The 21,709-nt window shown below is 46.4% G+C and overlaps 1 protein-coding gene across 5 annotated transcripts in view; it reads right to left on the minus strand.

The window, feature by feature from the left end:
• Window positions 1-21,709, minus strand: part of PTPN3 (protein tyrosine phosphatase non-receptor type 3) — a 139,561-nt gene that overhangs the window by 17,491 nt on the left and 100,361 nt on the right. For all 5 annotated transcript variants that reach the window (XR_004626530.1, XM_019796738.2, XM_002916526.4 and 2 more), the window contains 5 exons: window positions 16,193-16,379; window positions 15,943-16,020; window positions 14,824-14,880; window positions 13,641-13,797; window positions 11,049-11,209 (listed from right to left, as the gene is read on the minus strand). Coding sequence is in view for 4 of the 5 variants with exons in the window: in XM_019796738.2 (XP_019652297.1) it covers window positions 11,049-11,209; window positions 13,641-13,797; window positions 14,824-14,880; window positions 15,943-16,020; window positions 16,193-16,379 (640 nt within the window). In the remaining variant the exon portion in view is untranslated. The remainder of the gene's footprint in view (window positions 1-11,048; window positions 11,210-13,640; window positions 13,798-14,823; window positions 14,881-15,942; window positions 16,021-16,192; window positions 16,380-21,709) is intronic.

The raw sequence follows: 21,709 nt of genomic DNA on the forward strand, positions 1-21,709 counted from the left end.
TTGTTCATGTATAGAAATGCAACTGATTTCTGAGCATTGATTTTGTATCCTGCCACATTACTGAATTACTCTGTAAGTTCTAGTAATTTGGGGGTGGAGTCTTTTGGGTTTTCCATATAGAGTATCAAAACAAAGCTGGGGGCATCACGTTGCCTGATTTCAAGCTATACTACAAAGCTGTGATCACAAAGACAGCATGGTACTGGCAAAAACAGACACATATAGACCAATGGAACAGAACAGAGAACCCAGAAATGGACCCTCAGCTCTATGGGCAACTAATCTTTGACAAAGCAGGAAAAAACATCCAGTGGAAAAAAGACAGTCTTCAATAAATGGTGCTGGGAAAATTGGACAGCTACATGCAAAAGAATGAAACTTGACCACTCTCTCACACCATACACAAAGATAAACTCCAAATGGATGAAAGACCTCGATGTGAGACAGGAATCCAACAAAATCCTAGAGGAGAAAACATAGGCTGCAACCTCTTGGACATCGGCCACGGCAACTTTTTTCACGACACATCTCCAAAGGCAAGAGAAACAAAAGAAAAAATGAGCNCCAAAGGCAAGAGAAATAAAAGATAAAATGAACTTATGGGACTTTATCAGGATAAAGAGCTTCTGCACAGCCAAGGAAACAGTCAAAAAAACTAAGAGACAGCCCACGGAATGGGAGAATATATTTGCAAAGGACACCACAGATAAAGGACTGGTATCCAAGATCTACAAAGAACTTCTCAAACTCAATACACGAGAAACAAATAAATCAAAAAATGGGCAGAAGATATGAACAGACACTTTTCCAATGAAGACATACAAATGGCTAACAGACACATGAAAAAATGTTCAAAATCAGTACCCATCAGGGAAATTCAAATCAAAACCACACTGAGATACCACCTTACGCCAGTTAGAAAGGCAAACATGGACAAGACAAGAAACAACAAATGTTGGAGAGGATGTGGAGAAAGGGAATCCCTCTTACCCTGTTGGTGGGAATGCAAGTTGGTACAGTCACTTTGGAAAACAGTGTGGAGGCCCCTTAAAAAGTTAAAAACAGAGCTATCCTATGATCCAGCAATTGCACTACTGGGTATTTACCCCAAAGATACAGACATAGTGAAGAGAAGGGCCATATGCACCCCAATGTTCATACCAGCATTGTCCACAATAGCTAAATTGTGGAAGGAGCCGAGATGCCCTTCAACAGATGACTGGATTAAGAAGATATGGTCCATATATACAATGGAATATTATTCAGCCATCAGAAAGAATGATTACTCAACATTTGTAGAAACATGGACAGGACTGGAGGAGATTATGCTAAGTGAAATAAGACAAGCAGAGAAAGACAATTATCATATGGTTTCACTCATTTATGGAACGTAAGAACTAGGAAGATCGGTAGGAGAAGGAAGGGAAGAATGAAGGGGGAGTAGACAGAAGGGAGAAATGAACCATGAGAGACTATGAACTCTGGGAAACAAACTGAGGGCTTCAGAGGGGAGGGGGGTGGGGCATTGGGATGGGCCGGTGATGGGTATTAAGGAGGGCACGTATTGCATGGAGCGCTGGGTATTATATGCAAATAATGAATCATGGAACACTACATCAAAAACTAATGATGTATGGTATGGTGACTAACATAATAAAAAATTATTATTAAAAAATAAAGTAAAACAAACAAACAACTTTTCTTCAATATTGAAAGTGTTCTTTTCTTCCCCTAGAAATATTGAAAGTGTTCTTTTCTTCCCCAGACTAGTAGAGAGAGAAAAAAAAATACCAGTAATTTCACACCCCCAAGATGACCCTTTTCATAGGTTTTCTCTAGTCTTCTATACATCCATGTATACAAATGAACATAAGTACATATGTACACACATAAGACAGAGATACACTTTTAAAAATTAAAAATGAGACTCAACTACATATTAGCACTTCCTATACGATGTTCTATGGAACCTAAGTGTTTTGAAAGATGCTAATAGTAATTCCTTAGAAAGTTTCAAGGTCAAAGAAATTTGGAAAATACAAGTCATCTTATGTTCTATGAATCTCCCAGAAGCAGCCCTGCAGTACTTCAGCTTAATTTAATTCTGATTAGCTAAGCATTTCTCAAGCTCATTTGGAGGCCATGGAGGATCTCACATCTCAGAAGAAGTATTCTGGGAAATACTACGATAATTTTGAAGCCTGTTTTCCCCTACTTATTATAGTGCCTAGTTCCCCATGACATTAAATCTAAATATTCTTTACGTAAAAAAGTGATCTTTACTGGATTAATTTATAGTTTCACATAATTGAACTTTTACTCTACTTTTTGATTAGGCTGCTTTCAATGTTTTTACTCTTATAAATTTCCAGGAGAATTACTGCATCAAAACATATTTTTAGGGACTCTGATACATATAACTAAGTTGCCCTACCAAGGTGTATGAGAATGGTTGGTCCATCAAATTGTGGCCAACATCGTCAATATGTTTGCAATTTGAAAAAGAAGGTTGCACAGTATTTTCTGCCAGTATTTTTGCAAATCGTATTTCTCGTTTTGCAAACTGACCTCTGTGAGTCTGTTTCTCTTATTACTTCTTTTTTCATTAAATAAACAAGCTGCACAGAAATCACCAGGAGAGAATTAGCACTGAGATTTTTGGCAACAATAATTGTGTCATGTCTTATACATTTACCAGATGCTTAGAATCTGCAATCTCTCCCCCAGCTCAGCTACTGAACTTCACAATTTCAGTTCATAACAATCAAGTAGCCACTAAACAACTTCTTAAATGTCTGCCAGCTTTAATAGATGGAGGGGCACCTGGGTGGCACAGCGGTTAAGCGTCTGCCTTCGGCTCAGGGCGTGATTCCGGCGTTATGGGATCGAGCCCCACATCAGGCTCTTCCGCTAGGAGCCTGCTTCTTCCTCTCCCACTCCCCCTGCTTGTGTTCCCTCTCTCGCTGGCTGTCTCTATCTCTGTCGAATGAATAAATAAAATCTTTAAAAAAAAAAAAGAATAATTTAATAGATGGAGACCATTCCAGAAATAAATTCATGACTTATTGGAAGGTTTGGTTTGATACTGTAAGAAGACTATCTGAGTCAAATTTCCCCAAATGACCTTTTGGTTCCAACTGACTAACTGCATGGAGGTAAAATCCAATTAAGTGAATATAATCAGTAAAGCTAAGCCGGAGGTTCAAAGATTTTTTTCCCCCCAATAAAATCGTAAATGTAATCAACTTGAGATGGTCTAGCAGAAAAACACAGATCCAGCAAAAGGCTTTAATTACAGTAAGTATATAAATATATCTTAGCAGTAATGATCTGTTGATAAGATTGTTAAGGTACTAAAATAAAAATAAAAATAGCAGTGTTTAAACATTTTTAAATGTGCACACCCTGGGCTTTATCTGACAGGAATGCATAAAGATTCATATCAAAGACATTTCCCCACAGCAAAATATTTCTTCATTAGCAGAATACTGGAAACAGCCTGAAAATTTCCCAACAAGAGAAGTGTTGCCTTAAATTATGGTACAGTCATACCACAAAATTATGTGCAATGAAGAGAATAAGATTAAAGTACAGATTTGGACGGATATTCATTCATCTATTTTTAAGCAAAGAATGCAAGTTAAAGAATAAACTGGTGATCCCTTTTATATATAACAGCATACACACAAAATGGGCGTATAATGTATATGTGCATGCACTTTTGTGTATAAAATATATTTGCATGAGCGCCAGAACAACTGTGGAAGGACAGGCACCAAGTTGCTATCTGTAAATTGTAAGAAAGAGAAAGAAGCTAAAGATGAGAGTCAGGAGACAATGCTACTTTGGCTATTTCCGAATTCCCTGAATTATTACATGCAAATAATTTCTTTTTTTTTTAAACTTTCATTTAAATTCTAGTTGTTAACATACAGTACAATATTGGTAGAATTTAGTGATTCATCACTTACATATAACACCCAGTGCTCATCACAAGTGCCTTCCTTAATGCACCCATTTACCCCATCTCCTGCCCACATCCCCTCCAGCCAAATGATTTAAGATTTATTTATTTGAGAGAGAGCGAAAGCGCATGTAAGAGCAAGAGATCAGGGAGAATCCCAACCAGACTCCCTGCTGAGCATGGAGCCTGACACTGGCTCAATCCTACCACCCTGAGATCATGACCTGAGCCAAAACCAAGAGTCAGACGCCCAACCGACTAAGCCACCCAGGAGCCCCAGGAGCCCCAGTCAAATTATTTCTTAAATTCAAATGACTGAATGAGAAAAAGGAAACTAGAATAAATCTATATATAAAATTTCAAACTTCTACAAAAAGTTTCTGGTGAACAGAAACATGATTTTGGGGGCCTTCAGAAAGTAGGACAACAAGCTCATACTCATGTCTGCCTTGCCAAGGTGAACACTGAGCCCTATTTCTGCTGAACTGCTTCAAGTCATCCACTTCACTTCTGAAGGTGTTAAGAGCTGGTTTTCAACTTCCTTTAATTTACTGACTTTTTCTCCAGACCCTGTGAGCTGCTCAGCAGGCTATGAAAATACGAAGGGTGGTCCAGGGTGGAGAGTGAGGTGCTGGATACCAAGGTATGTGTTTCCAGAACGGTCAGGGATGGAGGGAAAGGAACTAAGACCAAAATCCAGAATTCAGACAAGGCTCTTTCAAGAACTACTCATCGTAAAAGGATAATTGGCTTGGGTTATTGCAAGGCGAAAGGTGTGTGAGGCGAGCAAGAGCTCCCAGTCAGAGATCCCTTCAATTCTGCCCTATAACGGGAGCAACCAGGAGCCTGGTGAGGGAGTCCCAGGGGCAGAGGGTTAGAAGTTTTAATATTTTTAAAAACATTTTTATTAAAAACTATTGATTTTTAAATCTTAAAGTGGTTCGTTCTCATCTTATTGGAGTGTAGTTCTAAGAAGCCATGAACTAAGGGTAAATTATAAAAAGACCAGCAGAGAATGGGTTGTTACGGAACAACCATATTTAAATGAGCACCAATATCACTAGCTCTGGCTTCCAAAGACAGCTGAACAGCAGAAGCTAGACCTCTCCAATGCAGGCTGACTGGGATGGGTATGTCCAGTCTAAGCATTTCACCTTTGAAAAAGTCTTCTAATTTTGGAGACAGGGCATCAGGAGAGGACTCTGATCCCCTCAGACTACTGGCCCAGGCAAAGGTGTGCATCTGGTCACCATCCTCAGATGAAGGCTTCCAATACCCAACGGGCTCTGACCAGTGGATGCTGGCAAGGCCTTGAACAGGGGAATCGAACATCCTGTCAACTCTATGACCAGAGAAACGGACAATTCTTGAAGGCTGAGAACCCAAGGTGCGGGGCAGCAGTAGGGAGAAAAAGGGAAAAGACAGGGAGGAAAAAAAAAAAAGGGAGAGGGAGATGAAGCGGCAATGGGCAAGGAGAGATCAAACAGTAGAAAGACTCCCTTTCATGCCCTCAGCAATGACTAGGATCGACTGCAGGGCAATGATTTTTCAAACAGCTGCTTACGACCTACTTCCTGTATCAAGCACCCAACGGCAGCCTCCACGAAGGCAGGCATCTTGCTTTATCACCCTAAACCCTAGGCCAGCACTGTACCTGGCACACGGTATGTGCTCAATCCAAACGTGCAGAGTGAAGGAAGAGCGGGATCTGCAGCTTTGAACAGAGGGTGCAGAACACTGAGTAAAGCACGACCAGAGGCATCACGGGGGGCTGTTCAATTAAGCTGGGGGTAACTCCTTTTTCATGAAGACCCTGAAAGGTTGTTTCCCTAGTAGTACTCTGTAGACGTAATTCACTACTCAGGGGTCTTTGTCTACACTGGGGACTCCCCCTTTCCGTTGTACCTGATCCAGCCAGAGGGCAAGGGACACTGTCTGGAGGGGACCTGGAGCCTCCCCCTACATTCCCATAAAGGTCTGCTGAAATAAACAAATGCTATCGCTAGGAATTTGGGGACCTTCAAAAGTGCTATTTGAAACGCACAGTCCCAGACGTAGATCCCAGTGCAGAATTAAGTATTCTTTCCAGTCCCTTTCACAGGCCAATACATGATAATGAGTTGGGGGGACACCTCCTTTAAAATGGGCTTCCGGAATTTGAAATGTAAAGCCCTCACACTTGCTCCAGGTATTCCACACATTACAGAACGTTTTCCTTAAAAGAAAAAAAATCTGGAAAAATTCTTAAATGCTTTTTTTTAAGGTATGAATTCTAATCTTGAAAGTATAATTGCCTTCACTAATTTCTACGTGTGTCAATTTAAACCTCTCATTAAGTCTTCAGCTATCTTAGTCCTTCCACATCAACTCTTATAGTAATCGTAGGAGCCAGTGAGTCACTTGTTTTGACAATAATGGATATTTCCTATAAGAGTGATATAGGAGGACTTCAGGGAAAATGGGTCAGAAGAGAGAAAAAGATGGGCTTCTAGTTTTGTACAGGAGGAAGACGCTGGAGTGGGGTGGGTGGCAGTTTCTGAGCTGGACGTGGTCTCTGGTGGAGTCCTGTAGCCTCTGCCGAGAGGGAGGAGGAGAGAGGTTCACTTCCTATCAACCTCACTTCAAAAGCCTCCGTCTTCACTGGACAAGGAGGCAGGGAAGTTGCAAGCCACCTGGTCACTGGATGGAGATGGGCACAAAGGTGCTTTGCTGGGAAAGCTGGTTCTCAAAGGAACCCTTCCCTTGCTTAAATAGAATGGTCAACAAAGGGAAAGCATGAAATGAGCCACAGGCTTCCTTCAGGAAGGAATGAACTTGGGGCCGACTTAACGATTTCCTTAACAAAACAGCATCCTGGAGATGGTAAGACTTGGAGCCATGCAAACCCCAAATCTTCCCCTTGACATGAGACAGAGCGACGCCCAACCTTGGCTGAACCAGGTAGAGGAGTCAGGCAGTTTGATGCCAATCTGCTCACACGGGGTAGCTCATGCGGGGTAGCTCCGGGAGGGAAGGGCTCAGATTGGTGGCTGGGTGAGGAGCTGGGGGGTACCCGGCGATGGTGAGTTCTGACGCTGACTAGATTTTGACACAGACGCTAATCCCACCTCTATCCTACCAGCTATTTAACACGAGGCAAGTCCCCAACCCCCGAGCCTCATTTTCTCCATCTATAAAGGCGCCATCCTAAAGTTGCGAGAATCAACAGAGACAACATATGTGAAACATACTTGGCAGATTCCAAAGTGCTACAGAAATGCTAATAATTATTAAGCGTGATTTTATTACAGCTGGGACCAAATGCTTTCTGGAACACATTAGTAATTGTTTACCAAAAGCCACGGGAGGGACGGGGAATTCCCCAATGAAAAAATACTTCAAAACAAGCTTCACTGAAAACCAGCTTGGCCACCACGGGGGTTTGGGGGGGGATTCCATCCACGGCCCAGCTACCCCAGGGCAGGCCCTTGGTGTCGTGACGTGGGTGGCAAGGGCACCTGCTAGGGACCAGCCCCTTCCTTCTGCTCCTGTCCAGAGCACAGCCCCTGTCAGATATGCTGCCATCTGCCCATGGCACCGGGGAGCAGGTGGAAAACCAGAACAGCCAAGATTCTGGAGTCAGACGGCCCAGGGTTCCAAACCCAGCAGACATGACCACTTCTTGTATGGAGACTGAGCCTGTTTTTTTCCCCCCATAAATAATTACAGTCGTTACTCTTTATGGCATTCCTACCACATGCTAAGCAATGCACTATTTATCTCATCTAACCCTTACAACCAACCCATGAGATACCTAATTTACAGATGGGGAAGTAGGGGGTACAGACAGGTGAAAGGGACATGCTGCCTGAGGTCACACAGGATTTAAAGTCTGGGCCTGTGTAGGCTGCTTCTCAGATCTTTTCTAGCTCTCACGGTGTACTATTCTAATCACAACTCCCACACGTAAACAGCACTTTGTTGTTTCCAAAAGTTGTATACTTGTTAAGAGAACAGGCTTCTGAGTTAGCCTGTCTGGTTCCAATCGGGCTGAACCATTTCCTGTGCAACATGCTCTCTGAGACTCTGACTCTCCATCTATACAGCGGGGATGACAGTTCTGTGAGGTGATGCCCATAAAGCACTTGGCACATACGAAGTGCCCAATACAAGGTTTCCCTTGTCGTAGTCTCCTGTTTGATCTGGCTTACTTGAGCGTTGCTCCCCTCTAGCAGCTGGGGGAGACGTCCTCCCCCTTCTGTAATGGGGGGTTGTTACGTTACGTTCCACACTCTAGGGCTCCTTGCGGGGCCATGCGGGGAGACTGGGGAGGCAGGGCTCCATGCACCCCACCAGCTCCAGCACAGAGCGGGTCTGGCGTTCTCTCTTCTGCAAACAATAGTGGTCAAAGAGAGGGTTTTCCTACTCCATCTCTAGGAAACGTATAGACTAAATGAAACGTGCACACACTAAAATTTAACCCTAATATTTCTATGTTCTCCGCTCCTTATGCTGCAGTCCAACTCTAAGCTCTCAAGACGAGACTCTGCGTGGACAGTGGTGGTACAATCTCCATGCGGCGGTTCCCCGGGTCAGCCTGTACTTCGGAACCTCCCGCCCACCCTGTGAGGACGACCAACAGCCAGGCCCTGTCCCTGTGGAGCTCACCCAGCAGCTGCGGGCCGGGCCCCGTTTCACAGGCTCCTCAGGCGATACCCATACAGGCGGTCCGTGGCTCAGCCTTTGGGAGATGCTACTCAAAACCACAGGGCATAGTGGGGACTCCTCTCGCAAGTATTTTTAAACTTCTCAATGAAGGTCAGTGGACAGTGTTCAAGGAAAATCTTATGTGGGATTCCCACATGTGAAACCAAAGTGGAGCCAGCTGAGTGGAGGGGGTTTTCTGGAGCACAGTATAAAACCACAGTTAAGCATTTTCCCTCTTTGAGAGCCCACAGTGCCTCCTTGTGGACAATCCGATCAAGGACAAACGGTGTGTGATGGCAGGACTCCCAACACCTGGAGACTCTCCAGGACTCCTCCGGGCATTGCTCAACCCAGGTAGGCGTGTTTCCCTGTGCTACCTGACACTGTAGGGGCTTAGCTGGCATTCATGCTGTGACCTTCCTGGAATGACCTTCTCTCCACACTTAATCCCATCCATCTTAACACATCTCACCCCAGACGACCTCCTGGAACCCCCTCACCTCCATTTCCTACCGAACATACATCTACTATGTAAGGAAATCTTGCCCTACCTTGGTCTCTCTTTTTTTTTTTTTAAGATTTTATTTCTTTATTTGACGGAGAGAGAGTGAGTGCCAAGTAGGCAGAGCAGCAGGCAGAGGGAGAGGGAGTAGCAGGCTCTCTGCTGAGCAGAGAGCTCAATGAGGGGCTCGAACCTGAGCCGAAGGCAGACGCTTAACTGACTGAGCCATCCAGGCGCCCCCCTACCTTGGTCTTCAGCTGTTTCTGGGACTCATGATACATCCTCCAAATATACCAATATCAGACCTTTGGCTGCTTGGGGCCAGAAATTCTCTTTCCCTCATTATGTTCCTGACCCAGTGTTTGGCACACGGTAAATACCCAATACACACTCGCTGAACGGGTGTCTCTACAGTGCCTCCCTGCCTTTCCTGTCCCCTCTGATGCCAAACATTTATTCATATTCTATAACTGCCTTTTACCTTCTTCTTGTTTCAATTACTTTGGAGAGTGTTAAAAATGTTGAGATTTACAGTGCTTAAAATATATATTTCAATTTTGAACTTTTTTTGCAATTTCACAGCCAGACAATATAACCTCTACATTTTCTTCATTCAAAATCTTAAGTCAACACAGCCTCCGGCAGGACGCAGGAAGAAAGGGGTATTTCTCTCTGTAGATACATAGTATATGTCTATCAATTCTACCAAGTAATTGTATTTTTCCTCCTCCCCTCTTACCCTGATTTCATTTCCACAAGATACGAAGTTATTTTTTGTTTTTCGGGGTGGGGTTTATTATCTTCGCCTTTTACTTGTGGGTTTTTACACTTTCTACTGTTGTTCAGATATACACTGCTCTAATAACATATATTATTTACATTCTATTCCTTATGCCATTATAAACTTTTCTCTCACTTAAGATTCTTCGTTTACAGTGTTTCCTGTTTGATAGTCACATCACTCATGCTTTTCTGAACCAGTATGTGACCATGTGCATTTGACAAACTTCTTAGTTTTGCTCCTGTGACTTTTCCCTTTCTACAGCTTTCCAATTAAAAACGGCATTGTGGACTTGTGTTTTTGAATTGCACCTGGGCTCTTTCCTAATTTATGAATCCAGGCTGTGTATGCTGCCGTTGATCATGATCTATTTTAATGGTCTACGTTAGGCTTCTTTGCGCTCTTCTGTTATCTTTGATTGTATCGATGACACTTCTTCTCCCTTTACAAAATTTGGGAGATAAACACACTCCATTCACTCCCTTAGTGATCAACACAATGGACTTCAAAACAGAATTGGCTTTGTTCCTGCTTCGTTCTGCGAAGGCCCTGCGTCTGCCTCTGTCACAGTCTCAATCCCGTGATTAGAGGCCCCTCCTGGGGAAGGAAGACAGGGACAGACTCTGGATTCTACTCTTGGTCACATGGTTCTGGGGGAACCTGGGCAGGCCAGCCGCTCTGCCCTCATCCATGATGCTACCTACTCCGAACTACAGAGGGTGTCTGGTGGGGCCAGGGACGGCTCCTCCACCACCTTCCGGGCTCACCCACACTGTATCTCCAGCACCTTCCACAGCTGAGCATTTCGAGCTTTTGTGTTGGCAGCTAAATACACTCAGAGTCCCTCCTCCTTGATTTCTGACATGTTTCTCCATGACTACCGAGCATTACTAGACAAGAGGGTGAGGCAGAGTTCAGCACCAGGCTGTGGTCCCCTCCCTGGCTTTCCAGGCCCGCTCCGCTGCCCTATGCTTGGGGCCCGCACTGTGTTCCCACGACGAGCACAGGCTGCCTGGTGACTCCAGTCACGCACCAGCAACTGAGTAGCCCACTGAGGCACTGAGGCTACTGTGGTTTCCCCACAGGCCCAGGACTTGGCCCTCGAGGTCTCTTACCTCGAACTGGATCAGCACTGTCCCGCTTTCAAGGCCCTTCTTTAGCTGTTCCATGGATCCCTCCAAGGTGTCCCCACCCTCTGGACAAATGGGGAAAATGGGCTCTGGGAAAAGCTGGTTCAGTTCATCTTCAGATTTGATGTCAGCGAATGAGTGCACAGCTGCAGTGAACAAGAAAGAGTGTGTGTGGCAGGGGTAGGAAGGTTCTGGTTGATCCGTTTCCTCAAAAAAAAATTATACTTACAGCACCTGAATGCAGATGGTTTAAAACAGCTTATTAAACGATTAAGCTCACGGTAATCACTTTCACCAAAGACACTAGTTCTTCAATGATTCAGTGAGTGCTAATTACACAAAATGACATACTAATCTTTTTGGTTAGTTTTAAATGACGGTGTTCTGTACTCAGAGCCTTTTGACAAAGGTGGGAGGAAGGGAAAGCATGTTTTTAAAGAAACCTAACTTTCTCCATCTTTGTTCTCTCTGACCTGGTTATTCTTCTACCCGACTGTCTCCCCTTCCCCGCTTCTTTCTCAGGTCCCTTTCATTTGCTCCCTTAAAACAAGGATTTCTCATGGGCACTCTATGACCCCATTGCCCCACAGAGCCCAGTCATCCTCTCCCTTGATGCCATCTTTAGGTGGGAGTCTCCCAAGTCAATGTATCAAGTCCTAACACCTCCTCTGGGTTCAGTCCTACCTCGTCAGTATACATTCTCCCTTCACATCAGACTCCTCTGGGTAAAGACAAACCTGGGATCTCCCCCATCCCCTGCACTAACTTCCTCCCCAGCGTCACATCCCTCTTTCTGGTCACTGCCACTCTCTTCTCCAATCTCCCAAACCGGAAACTTTGGGATCCTCTCTGAATTTTCCCTTTCTACCCAGGAAGGGAAGTCACTCTCTTACTCAAAAGCCTTCAATGGCTCCCTACTGCCTTCAGAACAACAAGAAAGGAGAAGGAAAATAACAACCATGGCATTTTCTCCACATGGTTGAACTAAATGCTGAACTAGCTGCCATTGTCCCCGTTTTACAGATGAGGAAAATGGACTATCAGGGTGAAGAAGTTGTCTGAAGTGTCCAAAGTGACCCAGACTATCAGGGGGGTGAGGCGGACACACACAGGAGTCCAGTCAGTCCACATGTCTCTGATCCAAAAGACCACATTCTTTCCACAGACCCTGGATGCACATTTCTTCTGCTGTTTTGTGAGGATATGATTTGTTATGTCTGCTACTCCCTATGCTGTCTACTTATCTTTCTTTCAATCAATTCATTTTTACTTAAATGTTTATTTAAAGAATGAACTTATTATCATTAGTTCTAGACAGCCAGTGGCACTGCCCTTTTAGCTCTAACAGTTTGCAAACATCCATTTTTTCCTCTCAGACCAGTGCCAGCCCCTTGTCACGGGCTGGTGGAGGACTCCCATCGCCGGCCTGGCCCGAGGACTGCAGTCCTGGCCCCTAGGATGGCCCGCACGCCCGGATGCACCCTATGAGGAGGCCTGCTCCCCATTCCTCTGTTTCCCGTCACGTGGCAGCAGGGCAACTTAACCAGGCTGTGACTTGGTTTCCTTATTCCCTCCCTTGGGGACACGTCCTGACCTTCTAAGAGTGTGGTGTAAAGCAACACGCAGGGCGCAAGGCCCTTTGGCCGGTGCTGCATAGCCATCAGCAGCTACGGCTCCTGAACACCGGCCGTGGCCAGGCGTGGCATTGGCAGTTGGCGGGGGTGGGGCGGGAGGGATCTGGAGAGATCGGGTGAGGCCTCACAGACGCAGGCCAGCTCTGGGCTCAGACGTGTATGGGGACAGAGGGACAGCAGGCACACCGGGGTCTGGGGGCTGGGCGGAGACACCTGTGCGGCGGAACCCAGATGTGCAGCTGGGCCTCGAGTCACACACTTCATCTCCCTTCCGTATTTTAAACCTGGGCAGAAGGATTCAAGGACTTGGCTTGTTTTACAACAACAACAACAACAACAATGGTATTTAAGAGAAGCCGTCCTTCAAATGCCCTCCAGGTATCAGGAAGCATTCTAGGTACTTTCCAAGTGTAAGCATCAGCTCGTCCTCACAAGAACCCTGTGACGGAGTCGTCGTTGCACCCTCACTCTGCATCAGAGGGAGCCAAAGCACGGGCTGGGCAAGAAACTTGCTCGAGGTCCCTCAACCCAGTAGCAGTGGAGGTAGGATCACCGGGGCACAGCCAGACTCTTGCCCTACTCTGCTCTACTGACTTCAGCAGAACCCGACCCGTTGTGAAGGGGCCGAAAACGCCAATGTCTGCAGGGCCGGGCAGCTGAGAGAGGGACATGATGCCAGGGAGCTGGCCTGGCAGGGATCAGGGCTCATGTCCCGCATAAAGGGGGTGGGTGGGTGCTGCCTACCTCCAGAGGGCTGGCCACGAGGGGCTGGGCCCCGCATGGGCAGATCTTCACATTTTTCAAGTGAGGAGTCCCACATCCTGGTTGTGAGGTGAAAGTTCTTGATTTTCCAATGTTGGCTACAAGCTCAACATTTTCAAAACCACGGAACGGGCCCCACCTCGCCAAGGCCCCGTGGCTCCTCCCCTGCGGCGGCAGTTACCTTTCCTCCTGATCACCAGGGCCAGCTCCCGCGTGTGGGACTCCCGGCTGGCTTTGATGAACATCACCACTTGGTCATGGGTGTGTTCTGAGATGTCCCGGCCATTGATTAACACAATTTGATCCCCTTCGTTCAGCTTAGGAATGCAGGTGTCCGCCTGGGTAGAGAGGAAAAGCGAGTTTTTTCGGTTGCCATAACACAATCCTCAAGGGCAGGACGCGGACGCCCTCAGAGCCCAGACGCTTGAGACCATGTTCGAATTCTCTTCTCCCTCGGGTGCAACCGTGCCATTTTTTTTATATCCGCTGCTGTGCTGACATGGTCGCCGGTTGTGGGATTGTAAACAGTTACGACGTGGGTCATGCAGCATTTCAAAACAAAGCTATGAAACTTACTGAAGCCACTTCTCTAAGATAGCCAACCTTCACGTATTACTGTAACATAGTAACTGTGAGGCTTCTGAGCTTCTGTTTTCTGGATGTGCTGTTAGAAAATGATTTGTCAGCCAAACGTGAGTGTTTGTCTACCTTGCAATGGAGAAAGCCTTTGTGAGCATAACACCAAAGGCAGAAACGAGCATGGAGAGAAGCAATGCACTGAACAGTGTAGGAACAGAAGCCTCTTAATTTGAAGAGGCCATAAGCAGTAAGAAAAAGTAAACTACATGCTTAAGGACCACTTACAAGTAACCTCCAACCTGGTTCCTTCTTAGGAGATGCAGTGACTCTTTGCTGCTCACTGCTCTAGAAAAGCAAATCCTCTTCTGAGGAGGCCTAGACAGAGGTCAGAGGGCATCCCACCTGGTGGTAGGATGGTGGGTCCATTGCACAGAGCGAGCAGAGCAACATTCTTTGTGCCTCAGTTTCCTTTTCTTGAGAGTACTTCTAAATTTTAATGTGCACACCAATCACCCAGGAATCTTGTTAAAAATGCAAATTCTGGTTTAGGAGGTCTGGGGCGGACCCTTAGATTCTGCATTTCTAATGAGTTTCTAATGAGGTGATGCTGGTGCTACAATGACCAGCAAAATTCTGGAAAAAACATGGATTCCACTCTTTCTTTCCATCTATATGCATGCACTGACACACACTCTTTGTTGCTGATTAAGAAACAGCACACAGAAATAGAAATGTTAGGTTTAACAGAAAACAAACATAGGAGAGAATGAAATGTGCTCACTTACAGGTGACTCTGGGTTTATCCTTGACACCACAAGAGGCATCTTCTGATCCACTCCTCCCTATAAACATGTTAAATTAAAAAACAGAACACTTGAATAGCTCATAGCAACAAAGACACGCAGATATCGCTGATACAGGGGGGCTCAAACTTCACTTTAACCTAACGTAATTGCAGGGGTTGGCATCCTTTTGGGATTACAAGGGTCCTGACCCCGTGGGGTCTAGTGGGATAACCAGAGGACTGCTCAGAAGCCTCTCACTGCCATCCCCACATTCCATGAACTAAAGATGTGCTTGGAGGTTCAAGCTTCTTTTTAAAAACGCGAACATCCCCAGAGGACTCCAAAAGCACAGTGCTGCTGGAAAGGGAGTTTTCAGCATCGGAGAGAGAAGCTGTAGGAAAAGTCACAGGATGCGAGGGCAGGTCCTCAGCGGGGTGCTGGGGTACAGGAAGGGGAGTCCATGGCGGCAGCTGTGGGGATGGGCAGCGGAGACCACCTGCCCTCATTCTGTTCTAGAGCGGGGTTAGTCAACTTTGTAAAGGGCCCGAGGGTGTATTTTAGGTATGGGAGAGAGAGCTCTGTTCCAACAGCCCAACTCTGCCACCAGAGTGTCAAGGTAGCTGCAAACCATTTGTAAATGAATGGGTGTGGCCACATTCCAATACAACTTTATTTGCACAAACAGATGGGACGTGACTTGTGGGCCAAAGCAGGCAGAGGTGGGTGAAGGCTCTGTAAATGGCCCTGTAACTTGCGCTGCTATTCTCTCTCATTGCTTTAGTGATGCTGATGGGTTCCCTCAAAAACCCTCCTTCTGGAGGTTGATCTACTTGGCCAACTGTGTGTCATCTCTGAGTCTTAGTATGCATTTATAAAATGGGTTTAAAAACATCAAATTCACCCATTATAAGCACTCAGTGAGGTAACATAAAGACAGGCACAGAGAGCACCAAGCACAGAGGAGGCCCTTGGTGTGAGGCAGTGCTATGGTCACATTAAAAAAGCCCGATTCTGAGGGCTGAGCCAGTTTCCTAATGTAGACTTACACATGCAGCACACTCCTAATGGAAACTTAAAAGCCATCTAAAGACGGCTTCCTTTTAAAGACACACAACATACCTTCAGATTAAATCCAAATTTTCCGTCTTCATCTGGTGTGATACGGATCAAAACTAAGTAGCCATCACCATTATCATTCTGGAAAACATGGCAAAAAATGATTAATTATGTTACTTCTCTCTCCTGTGGGTGGTGAGGAGGTATTTTCTCTTGGTTCTAATTACTTAAATTGCCCACGAGGCGCCTTGACGCAGGGAAGGCTGGTTGGTCGCCTGGCCACCCCGGTGCCCCAGGACCCAAGCTCACTCACCTTGTCACAGTAGTACTGGCTGGAGTCTTCGGTGGAGCCCCCTTTGGTCACCCTGTGGAAATCCTCTAAGAACTGCTGATCGACGCCGTCTGGTGAGCAGGAGCCTGGAGCATTTGAAGATGGAGACACAGAACTGGATGACTTCTGGGTCAGGCAGCTTTGTGCTGGATTGTTCTCGGATATACTCCTTCATTATGGGGAAGGAGGAGATATCTTAATAACTGGATTAACATTTTAGCAGAGCAAGCATTATTGACTGTCGAGGCCTGGCATCCCAGGGCTGTCATGAAGCCCTGCGACCTTAGGAGAGCTCCAAAGGTCAATCCCAGGGCTCTGGCACACCCGGGGTCCACGGGCCACCCTTGCCCGACCTCAGTATCATCACCTTTAGTTTTGGGGAAAATGGGTAGGAGGGCAAGGAGGATCCAGGAGCTGCTGAAAACTCAGCTCCCTTCCCAGCTGGTCTGAAGGTGACAAATGTGCCAGCTACTCTAGTGGCTTAATTACCAAAGCTCACTCAGATGCATGCCTCCATCCCTTCTGAAAATTTCTCCTTCCATCCCATTCCTGCTGACAGCTCTGTGTCAGGAGGACTCTTGGCTAACCCCCCCTCCCTCCGCCAAATGGGACTAATATTCCACATCCAAGACAGTTCACATTAATCCTAGTTTGCATTATTTGCTTGTGATCCCCATTAATTGCCTCCAATGAGATTATACTTTTTTCCCCTCTAATACATGTCCTCCCGTGGCCATTCACATTTAAATGAAGATTAGGAAGCTCCTCGGTTTATCAGTCACATCTCAAAGCCACACAAGGCTTGTGGCTCCTGTTCTGGACAGCACGGTTACAGAACAATTTTTTTTAAAAGATTTTATTTATTTATTTACCTTTTATTATTTTTAAAGATTTTATTTATTTATTCAAGACAGAGAGAGAGAGAGCGCACAGAGGGAGAGAGAGAGGGAGAAGCAGACTCACTGTTGAGCAGGGAGCCCGATGCAGGATTCAATCCCAGGACCCTGAGATCATGACCTGAGCTGATGGCAGATGCTTAACCAACTGAGCCACCTAGGCGTCCCCAGCACAGGAAGTTCTACTAGACAGTGCTGTCTTCGTACAGATTATGAGAACTGAACAGACCTCTCAAGTCCTCTGGTCCAACTTCCATTTTACAGATGAAGAAACTAGGGTCTAGAGAAGCTGAATGACTTGCCCAAGGGGGAAATCACTTAACATACAGAATCTGATGGACCTGGGTCCCTGAGCATCTCTTCTCCAGGCCACGCCAAGTGTGTTCCTAAGACCCCCTCCTCCCTACCACAGAGGGTCACAGGGATTAACCATGTCGGCTGTCACTGTATAGGACACTTGACTTCTCTGTGTCACACACACCCACAACACACCCCCTCCAGAGTCACAGGCCTAGCAAAAGATGCCTTAAAATGCCTAAAGAATACACGGTTTTCCTTACCTTCTAGAGACTCTGCCACATTCTAACCTCAAATGGACTTAAAATATGACAGAGGAGAGGAGACAAGGCATTCAGTGACACATAACAGACAAGAGACAGTTGCTGCTGCCTCATTAAATTTTTATCTCAAACCCTTCTCTGTGGATTTTTCATTAAATTGGGGCTTCTCTATTTCCTAGCAAGTTCGAATTATCTTACTCTAAATATAAAATATGTATCATATTCACACAATAATTCACAATCTCAATTTATGTGAATATAAAAATTCAGTGACAGACCAGTGTAGAAATAACAGCAATATGCAAGACAAGAGTTTGGCCTTATGGCTTTCGAGCTGCTGGTGAGGGAAGGGTGCTACGGATGGGAACGAATTTCAGAGACAGGATATTTTTGAAGTGAAGCTGTATACCAGTGGTAAGTTTTCAGAGTGAAAATGAACGAATCTTTAATTTACTTAAAGCTTTAAAAAATTACCCCACATAGGGTAACTCAGCCTGGTTCATGTTTATATGAGCGCCCCCTAGTGGCAGGAGGGGCAACTGCTTTGCAGTTGCCAGACAAAAATCAAGCCAAACCCAGTTTAGGAAACACTATTTCCAGTTCTAGGGGTGGAGCTGAAACTTTAATATGAAGTTGCAAATAGCAAACACACTTCAAATGTTTGGACGACTCTGGAGGGTGATAGCGACAGAAAGGGTGAAGGGCATATAAACAAAAAAACAGAAGAGCAAAGTGACAAAGCAGAAGAGAACAGACTAATTTCAGGAAAAGTCTAATTTTGTATTCATTATATTTAATTTCTACACTTTGGATGTGTGGCTTATATCACATAAAGTTTTAAAGTATTTTTCTTTTTCAGTATAAAATGTAACGGTCTATCTAACACAGCCCACAGCGCTAAAAATAATATATTCCAAGTCATTATGTGCCCAATCCTATTTTCTAAGTAGGGATGGAGAGGTTACTTTTAGAGAACAATTTATTAAACATATGACGGTTTTGTTTTTTTTTTTTGGCTGATCAACTATGTACAGACGTTCCCTGTAGGCTGCAGTAACGTTCTGCTCAGCGTGGAGGATGGACAGACAGATGGTGAGGAGGACATCTAACGAGATGCAACAAGAACGTGGCAGCTGGATGCAGCACACGGATACCAGAAGCCAAGACGCCAAACCGAGTGGGCTTCCTCCCTCCTTGAGGCAGGATGTGAGGTGCTCCTGAGAGAGAGCCTCGTGGGTGAGGAGGGACGAGGGGAGCTCCCAGGGGTACCTGGATTCCAGGGAAAGGAGTGAAGAAAGGGTAGGATGAGCCAAAGCAAGAAGCCAGTGTGGGCTGACAAAGCCAATAACTGGGAAGAGGGTCTGTCCCCGAGGCAGGAAGGGGGCACCTGTCAGAGGAGGGGGGGACACAGTGCGGGGGGGGATCGTCACTGCTGTCTGGGAGCCAGAGCAGCCAGGGAGGGACTGCCCACCTCCAGCTCCCTGAGGAGACAGGGGCAAGGACAGACTGACAGGCAGACCAAAGGGTGTTCACCTTCAGGAAACAGATGCTTCCGGACTGGGCCACCGACTACAGGTATGAGAAACAAAGCCATGCCAGAATTCATTTCTCAGAAGAGAAGCAATGCTAAGGAAATTATAAATGGCAGGACTGCCCATGAAGGAAAGACTCCTGCATCATGATGCTTTTGTGCCATGCTTCCCGAAACCCTACGAAAGGACAATGACCTGCACCCTCAAGGCTGTTAAAGGGAGCAAAGCAGTGCTCCACGGAGGGTGTCCCGGCTCTAACTGGGTGCCCCGTGAGGAGGCGTTTGCTGTGTGGTATGACAGAACAGGGGCCATTTGCTGTCCTGTTTCTCTCTCGAGTCTATGAGCTTCTTCAGGTTGGGAGAGACCTTCGTCCTCTTCCTCTCTTTTCTCCTATCCTAGTGCATGTAACGCCCAGCCAGGCATGCCACGAGAGCTCAAGCAAGGTGCTGAGTGAATGAAGAAGAAAACCATCTTACTGAAGTAGCTGGGCTTGGCTGAATTACTCTGGAAGAGCACGGAATTCACTCGGTCACCTGGAAGTGGAGGGGAAAAGGTGGGCTACATAGTTCTCCGCTTCTGCGAGCTCAGAGCTACTGAGATCGTCACGTTCATATAGGTCCCTGAGGATCTTGTTAAGAGGCAGACTCTTGAGTTAGCAGGCATGGGGTGGGCCTGAGGCTCACATTTCCAGCAAGCTCTCAGGAGACGCTGATGTTCCCCAGCTGTGGCCGAAACGGGAGTGTGAGGAGCTAGAAGAAAGGATACCAGCTCACTCCCAGAACAATGTTTCTTTTGCATGAGATTCCTGGAGAAATTTTTCATACGGATCTTATCTTCACATCAAGGTCACTGAATGACAAATAGAATACTCTTTTCAAGTGTGGGTTTTTGGGACATGGAGACGTTCTTCACGTGATACTCTGATCTCTGTCATAAATGCCAAGGGCCCAAGATCAAAACTTTTGCTGAAGTGGCTCAGGGAGTATGGCGCAGACGTGTTGCTTTCTGGGCTTTCTACGCTAACGGAATCATGGGTCGTGCGTTCACCCCCCCACCGCCGGCTGCCCCCTCAGACATGAAGACATCTCAAAGCAAGAAAGCTCATACATTTCAGTCACTTCATGCTTTAGGTCTCTGATGACAGTTTCCTGCCATATGCCCTGTAGAAGCACCTACCACATGGCTCTGCTCACAGGTGACAGTTAAGCCAACCTTGCCAAAGGATGTCTGCTTGATTTCTTCGTGTGCATATAAATCCCGTGTGATGCTGTTCATAGGATATGGGTACCTAACATGGAGGTGGCAGAAGGGACAAAGTGTGGGAGCTTGCTCTGTAACCATCTGTCCATCCATCTGTCCCAACATGCAAGTACTCACTGAATATGTACTAAGCGCCAGGCACCATGCCAGGTCCGGGGAAGGAGAGGTGCATAGGGCACTATCCCTGCCCTCAGAGAGCTCACACTCTAGTTTAAGAGAAGACATGAAAGTATAACAATAATCAAAGAATATCATTGTGTTGCAATGGAGATGCTCAGATGTCTGGGGTACAGTGGGAAGCCAGGAGGGCCTTCAGAGAGGAGGGGGGACTAGACCTGGAGTTCTGAGTTCTGAGAGATGAACTAGCAGGAGTCTGAACGGGCAGTTGAGAGGGAAGGAGAGGTGGTCTAGGAAAAATACTAATAACAAAAAAGACAAAACAGCAGCATATGCAGAGGCATGAAACTCTGAAAAAGCACAGGGGCATGACATGCTGGGGCACAGATCTCACAAAGAAAAGCTGTCGGCTTGTGAGGGATGGTTTGGTTTGGGAGGAGGAGAGACCCAAGACTAAGGGCACGATCGTGACTGTCCCCATGACCGACGACGGTGGCTGACCTCGGGCCGCACAGTGGCATGGTGCAGGGGTCTCATTCAAGAGTGGTCTGCGAGGAAGATTACCGAGATGAGGACCTCATGGAGGAAGGCAAAAGAAAAGGAGCCTAGGATGACTGAAGTTTCCAGGGGGTGCAAACAGGGTGGTAGCGAAATATGGTCCCTACTCACCAAGACCCAGGAGGAGCCACAGGTGGGACAGGGAGACAATGAGTGGAGACTGGGGTCCCTGGGTTTAAAGTATTGGTCACATGTCCATGTGCAAGTGGTCAGACGCCTGGGGGAGGACAGGTGAGGCGCAGAGAAAACGAACACAGAACTGCCAAGGCAGCCCCATCGCGGGCTGGCCTCCTCTGACAGAGACCCTTAGAGGTACATCGATCCTGTCACCGTGTCCCAATCTGGGTGTCACCCTCCAGTCCAGGGCTGACGTGCAGAGAATGGTGACTAGCAGGCTGAAAGGTGGACAGTGGCTGACGGAACGGGAAGTACTTTAAAGGAGTTGTCGAGGAGAATGAGGAACGGACGCTACCTGTGTCGCTCTAGGGGCTTCGGGCAGGGATCTGTGGACGGCAGGGCCCGTGCTGGGCCAGCGTCCAGGACAAGGCTTCCTGCACCCGCTGGACAACGGGGCTG

This window comes from Ailuropoda melanoleuca, chromosome 7, assembly GCF_002007445.2.
Source record: "Ailuropoda melanoleuca isolate Jingjing chromosome 7, ASM200744v2, whole genome shotgun sequence".
Taxonomy (NCBI): domain Eukaryota; kingdom Metazoa; phylum Chordata; class Mammalia; order Carnivora; family Ursidae; genus Ailuropoda; species Ailuropoda melanoleuca.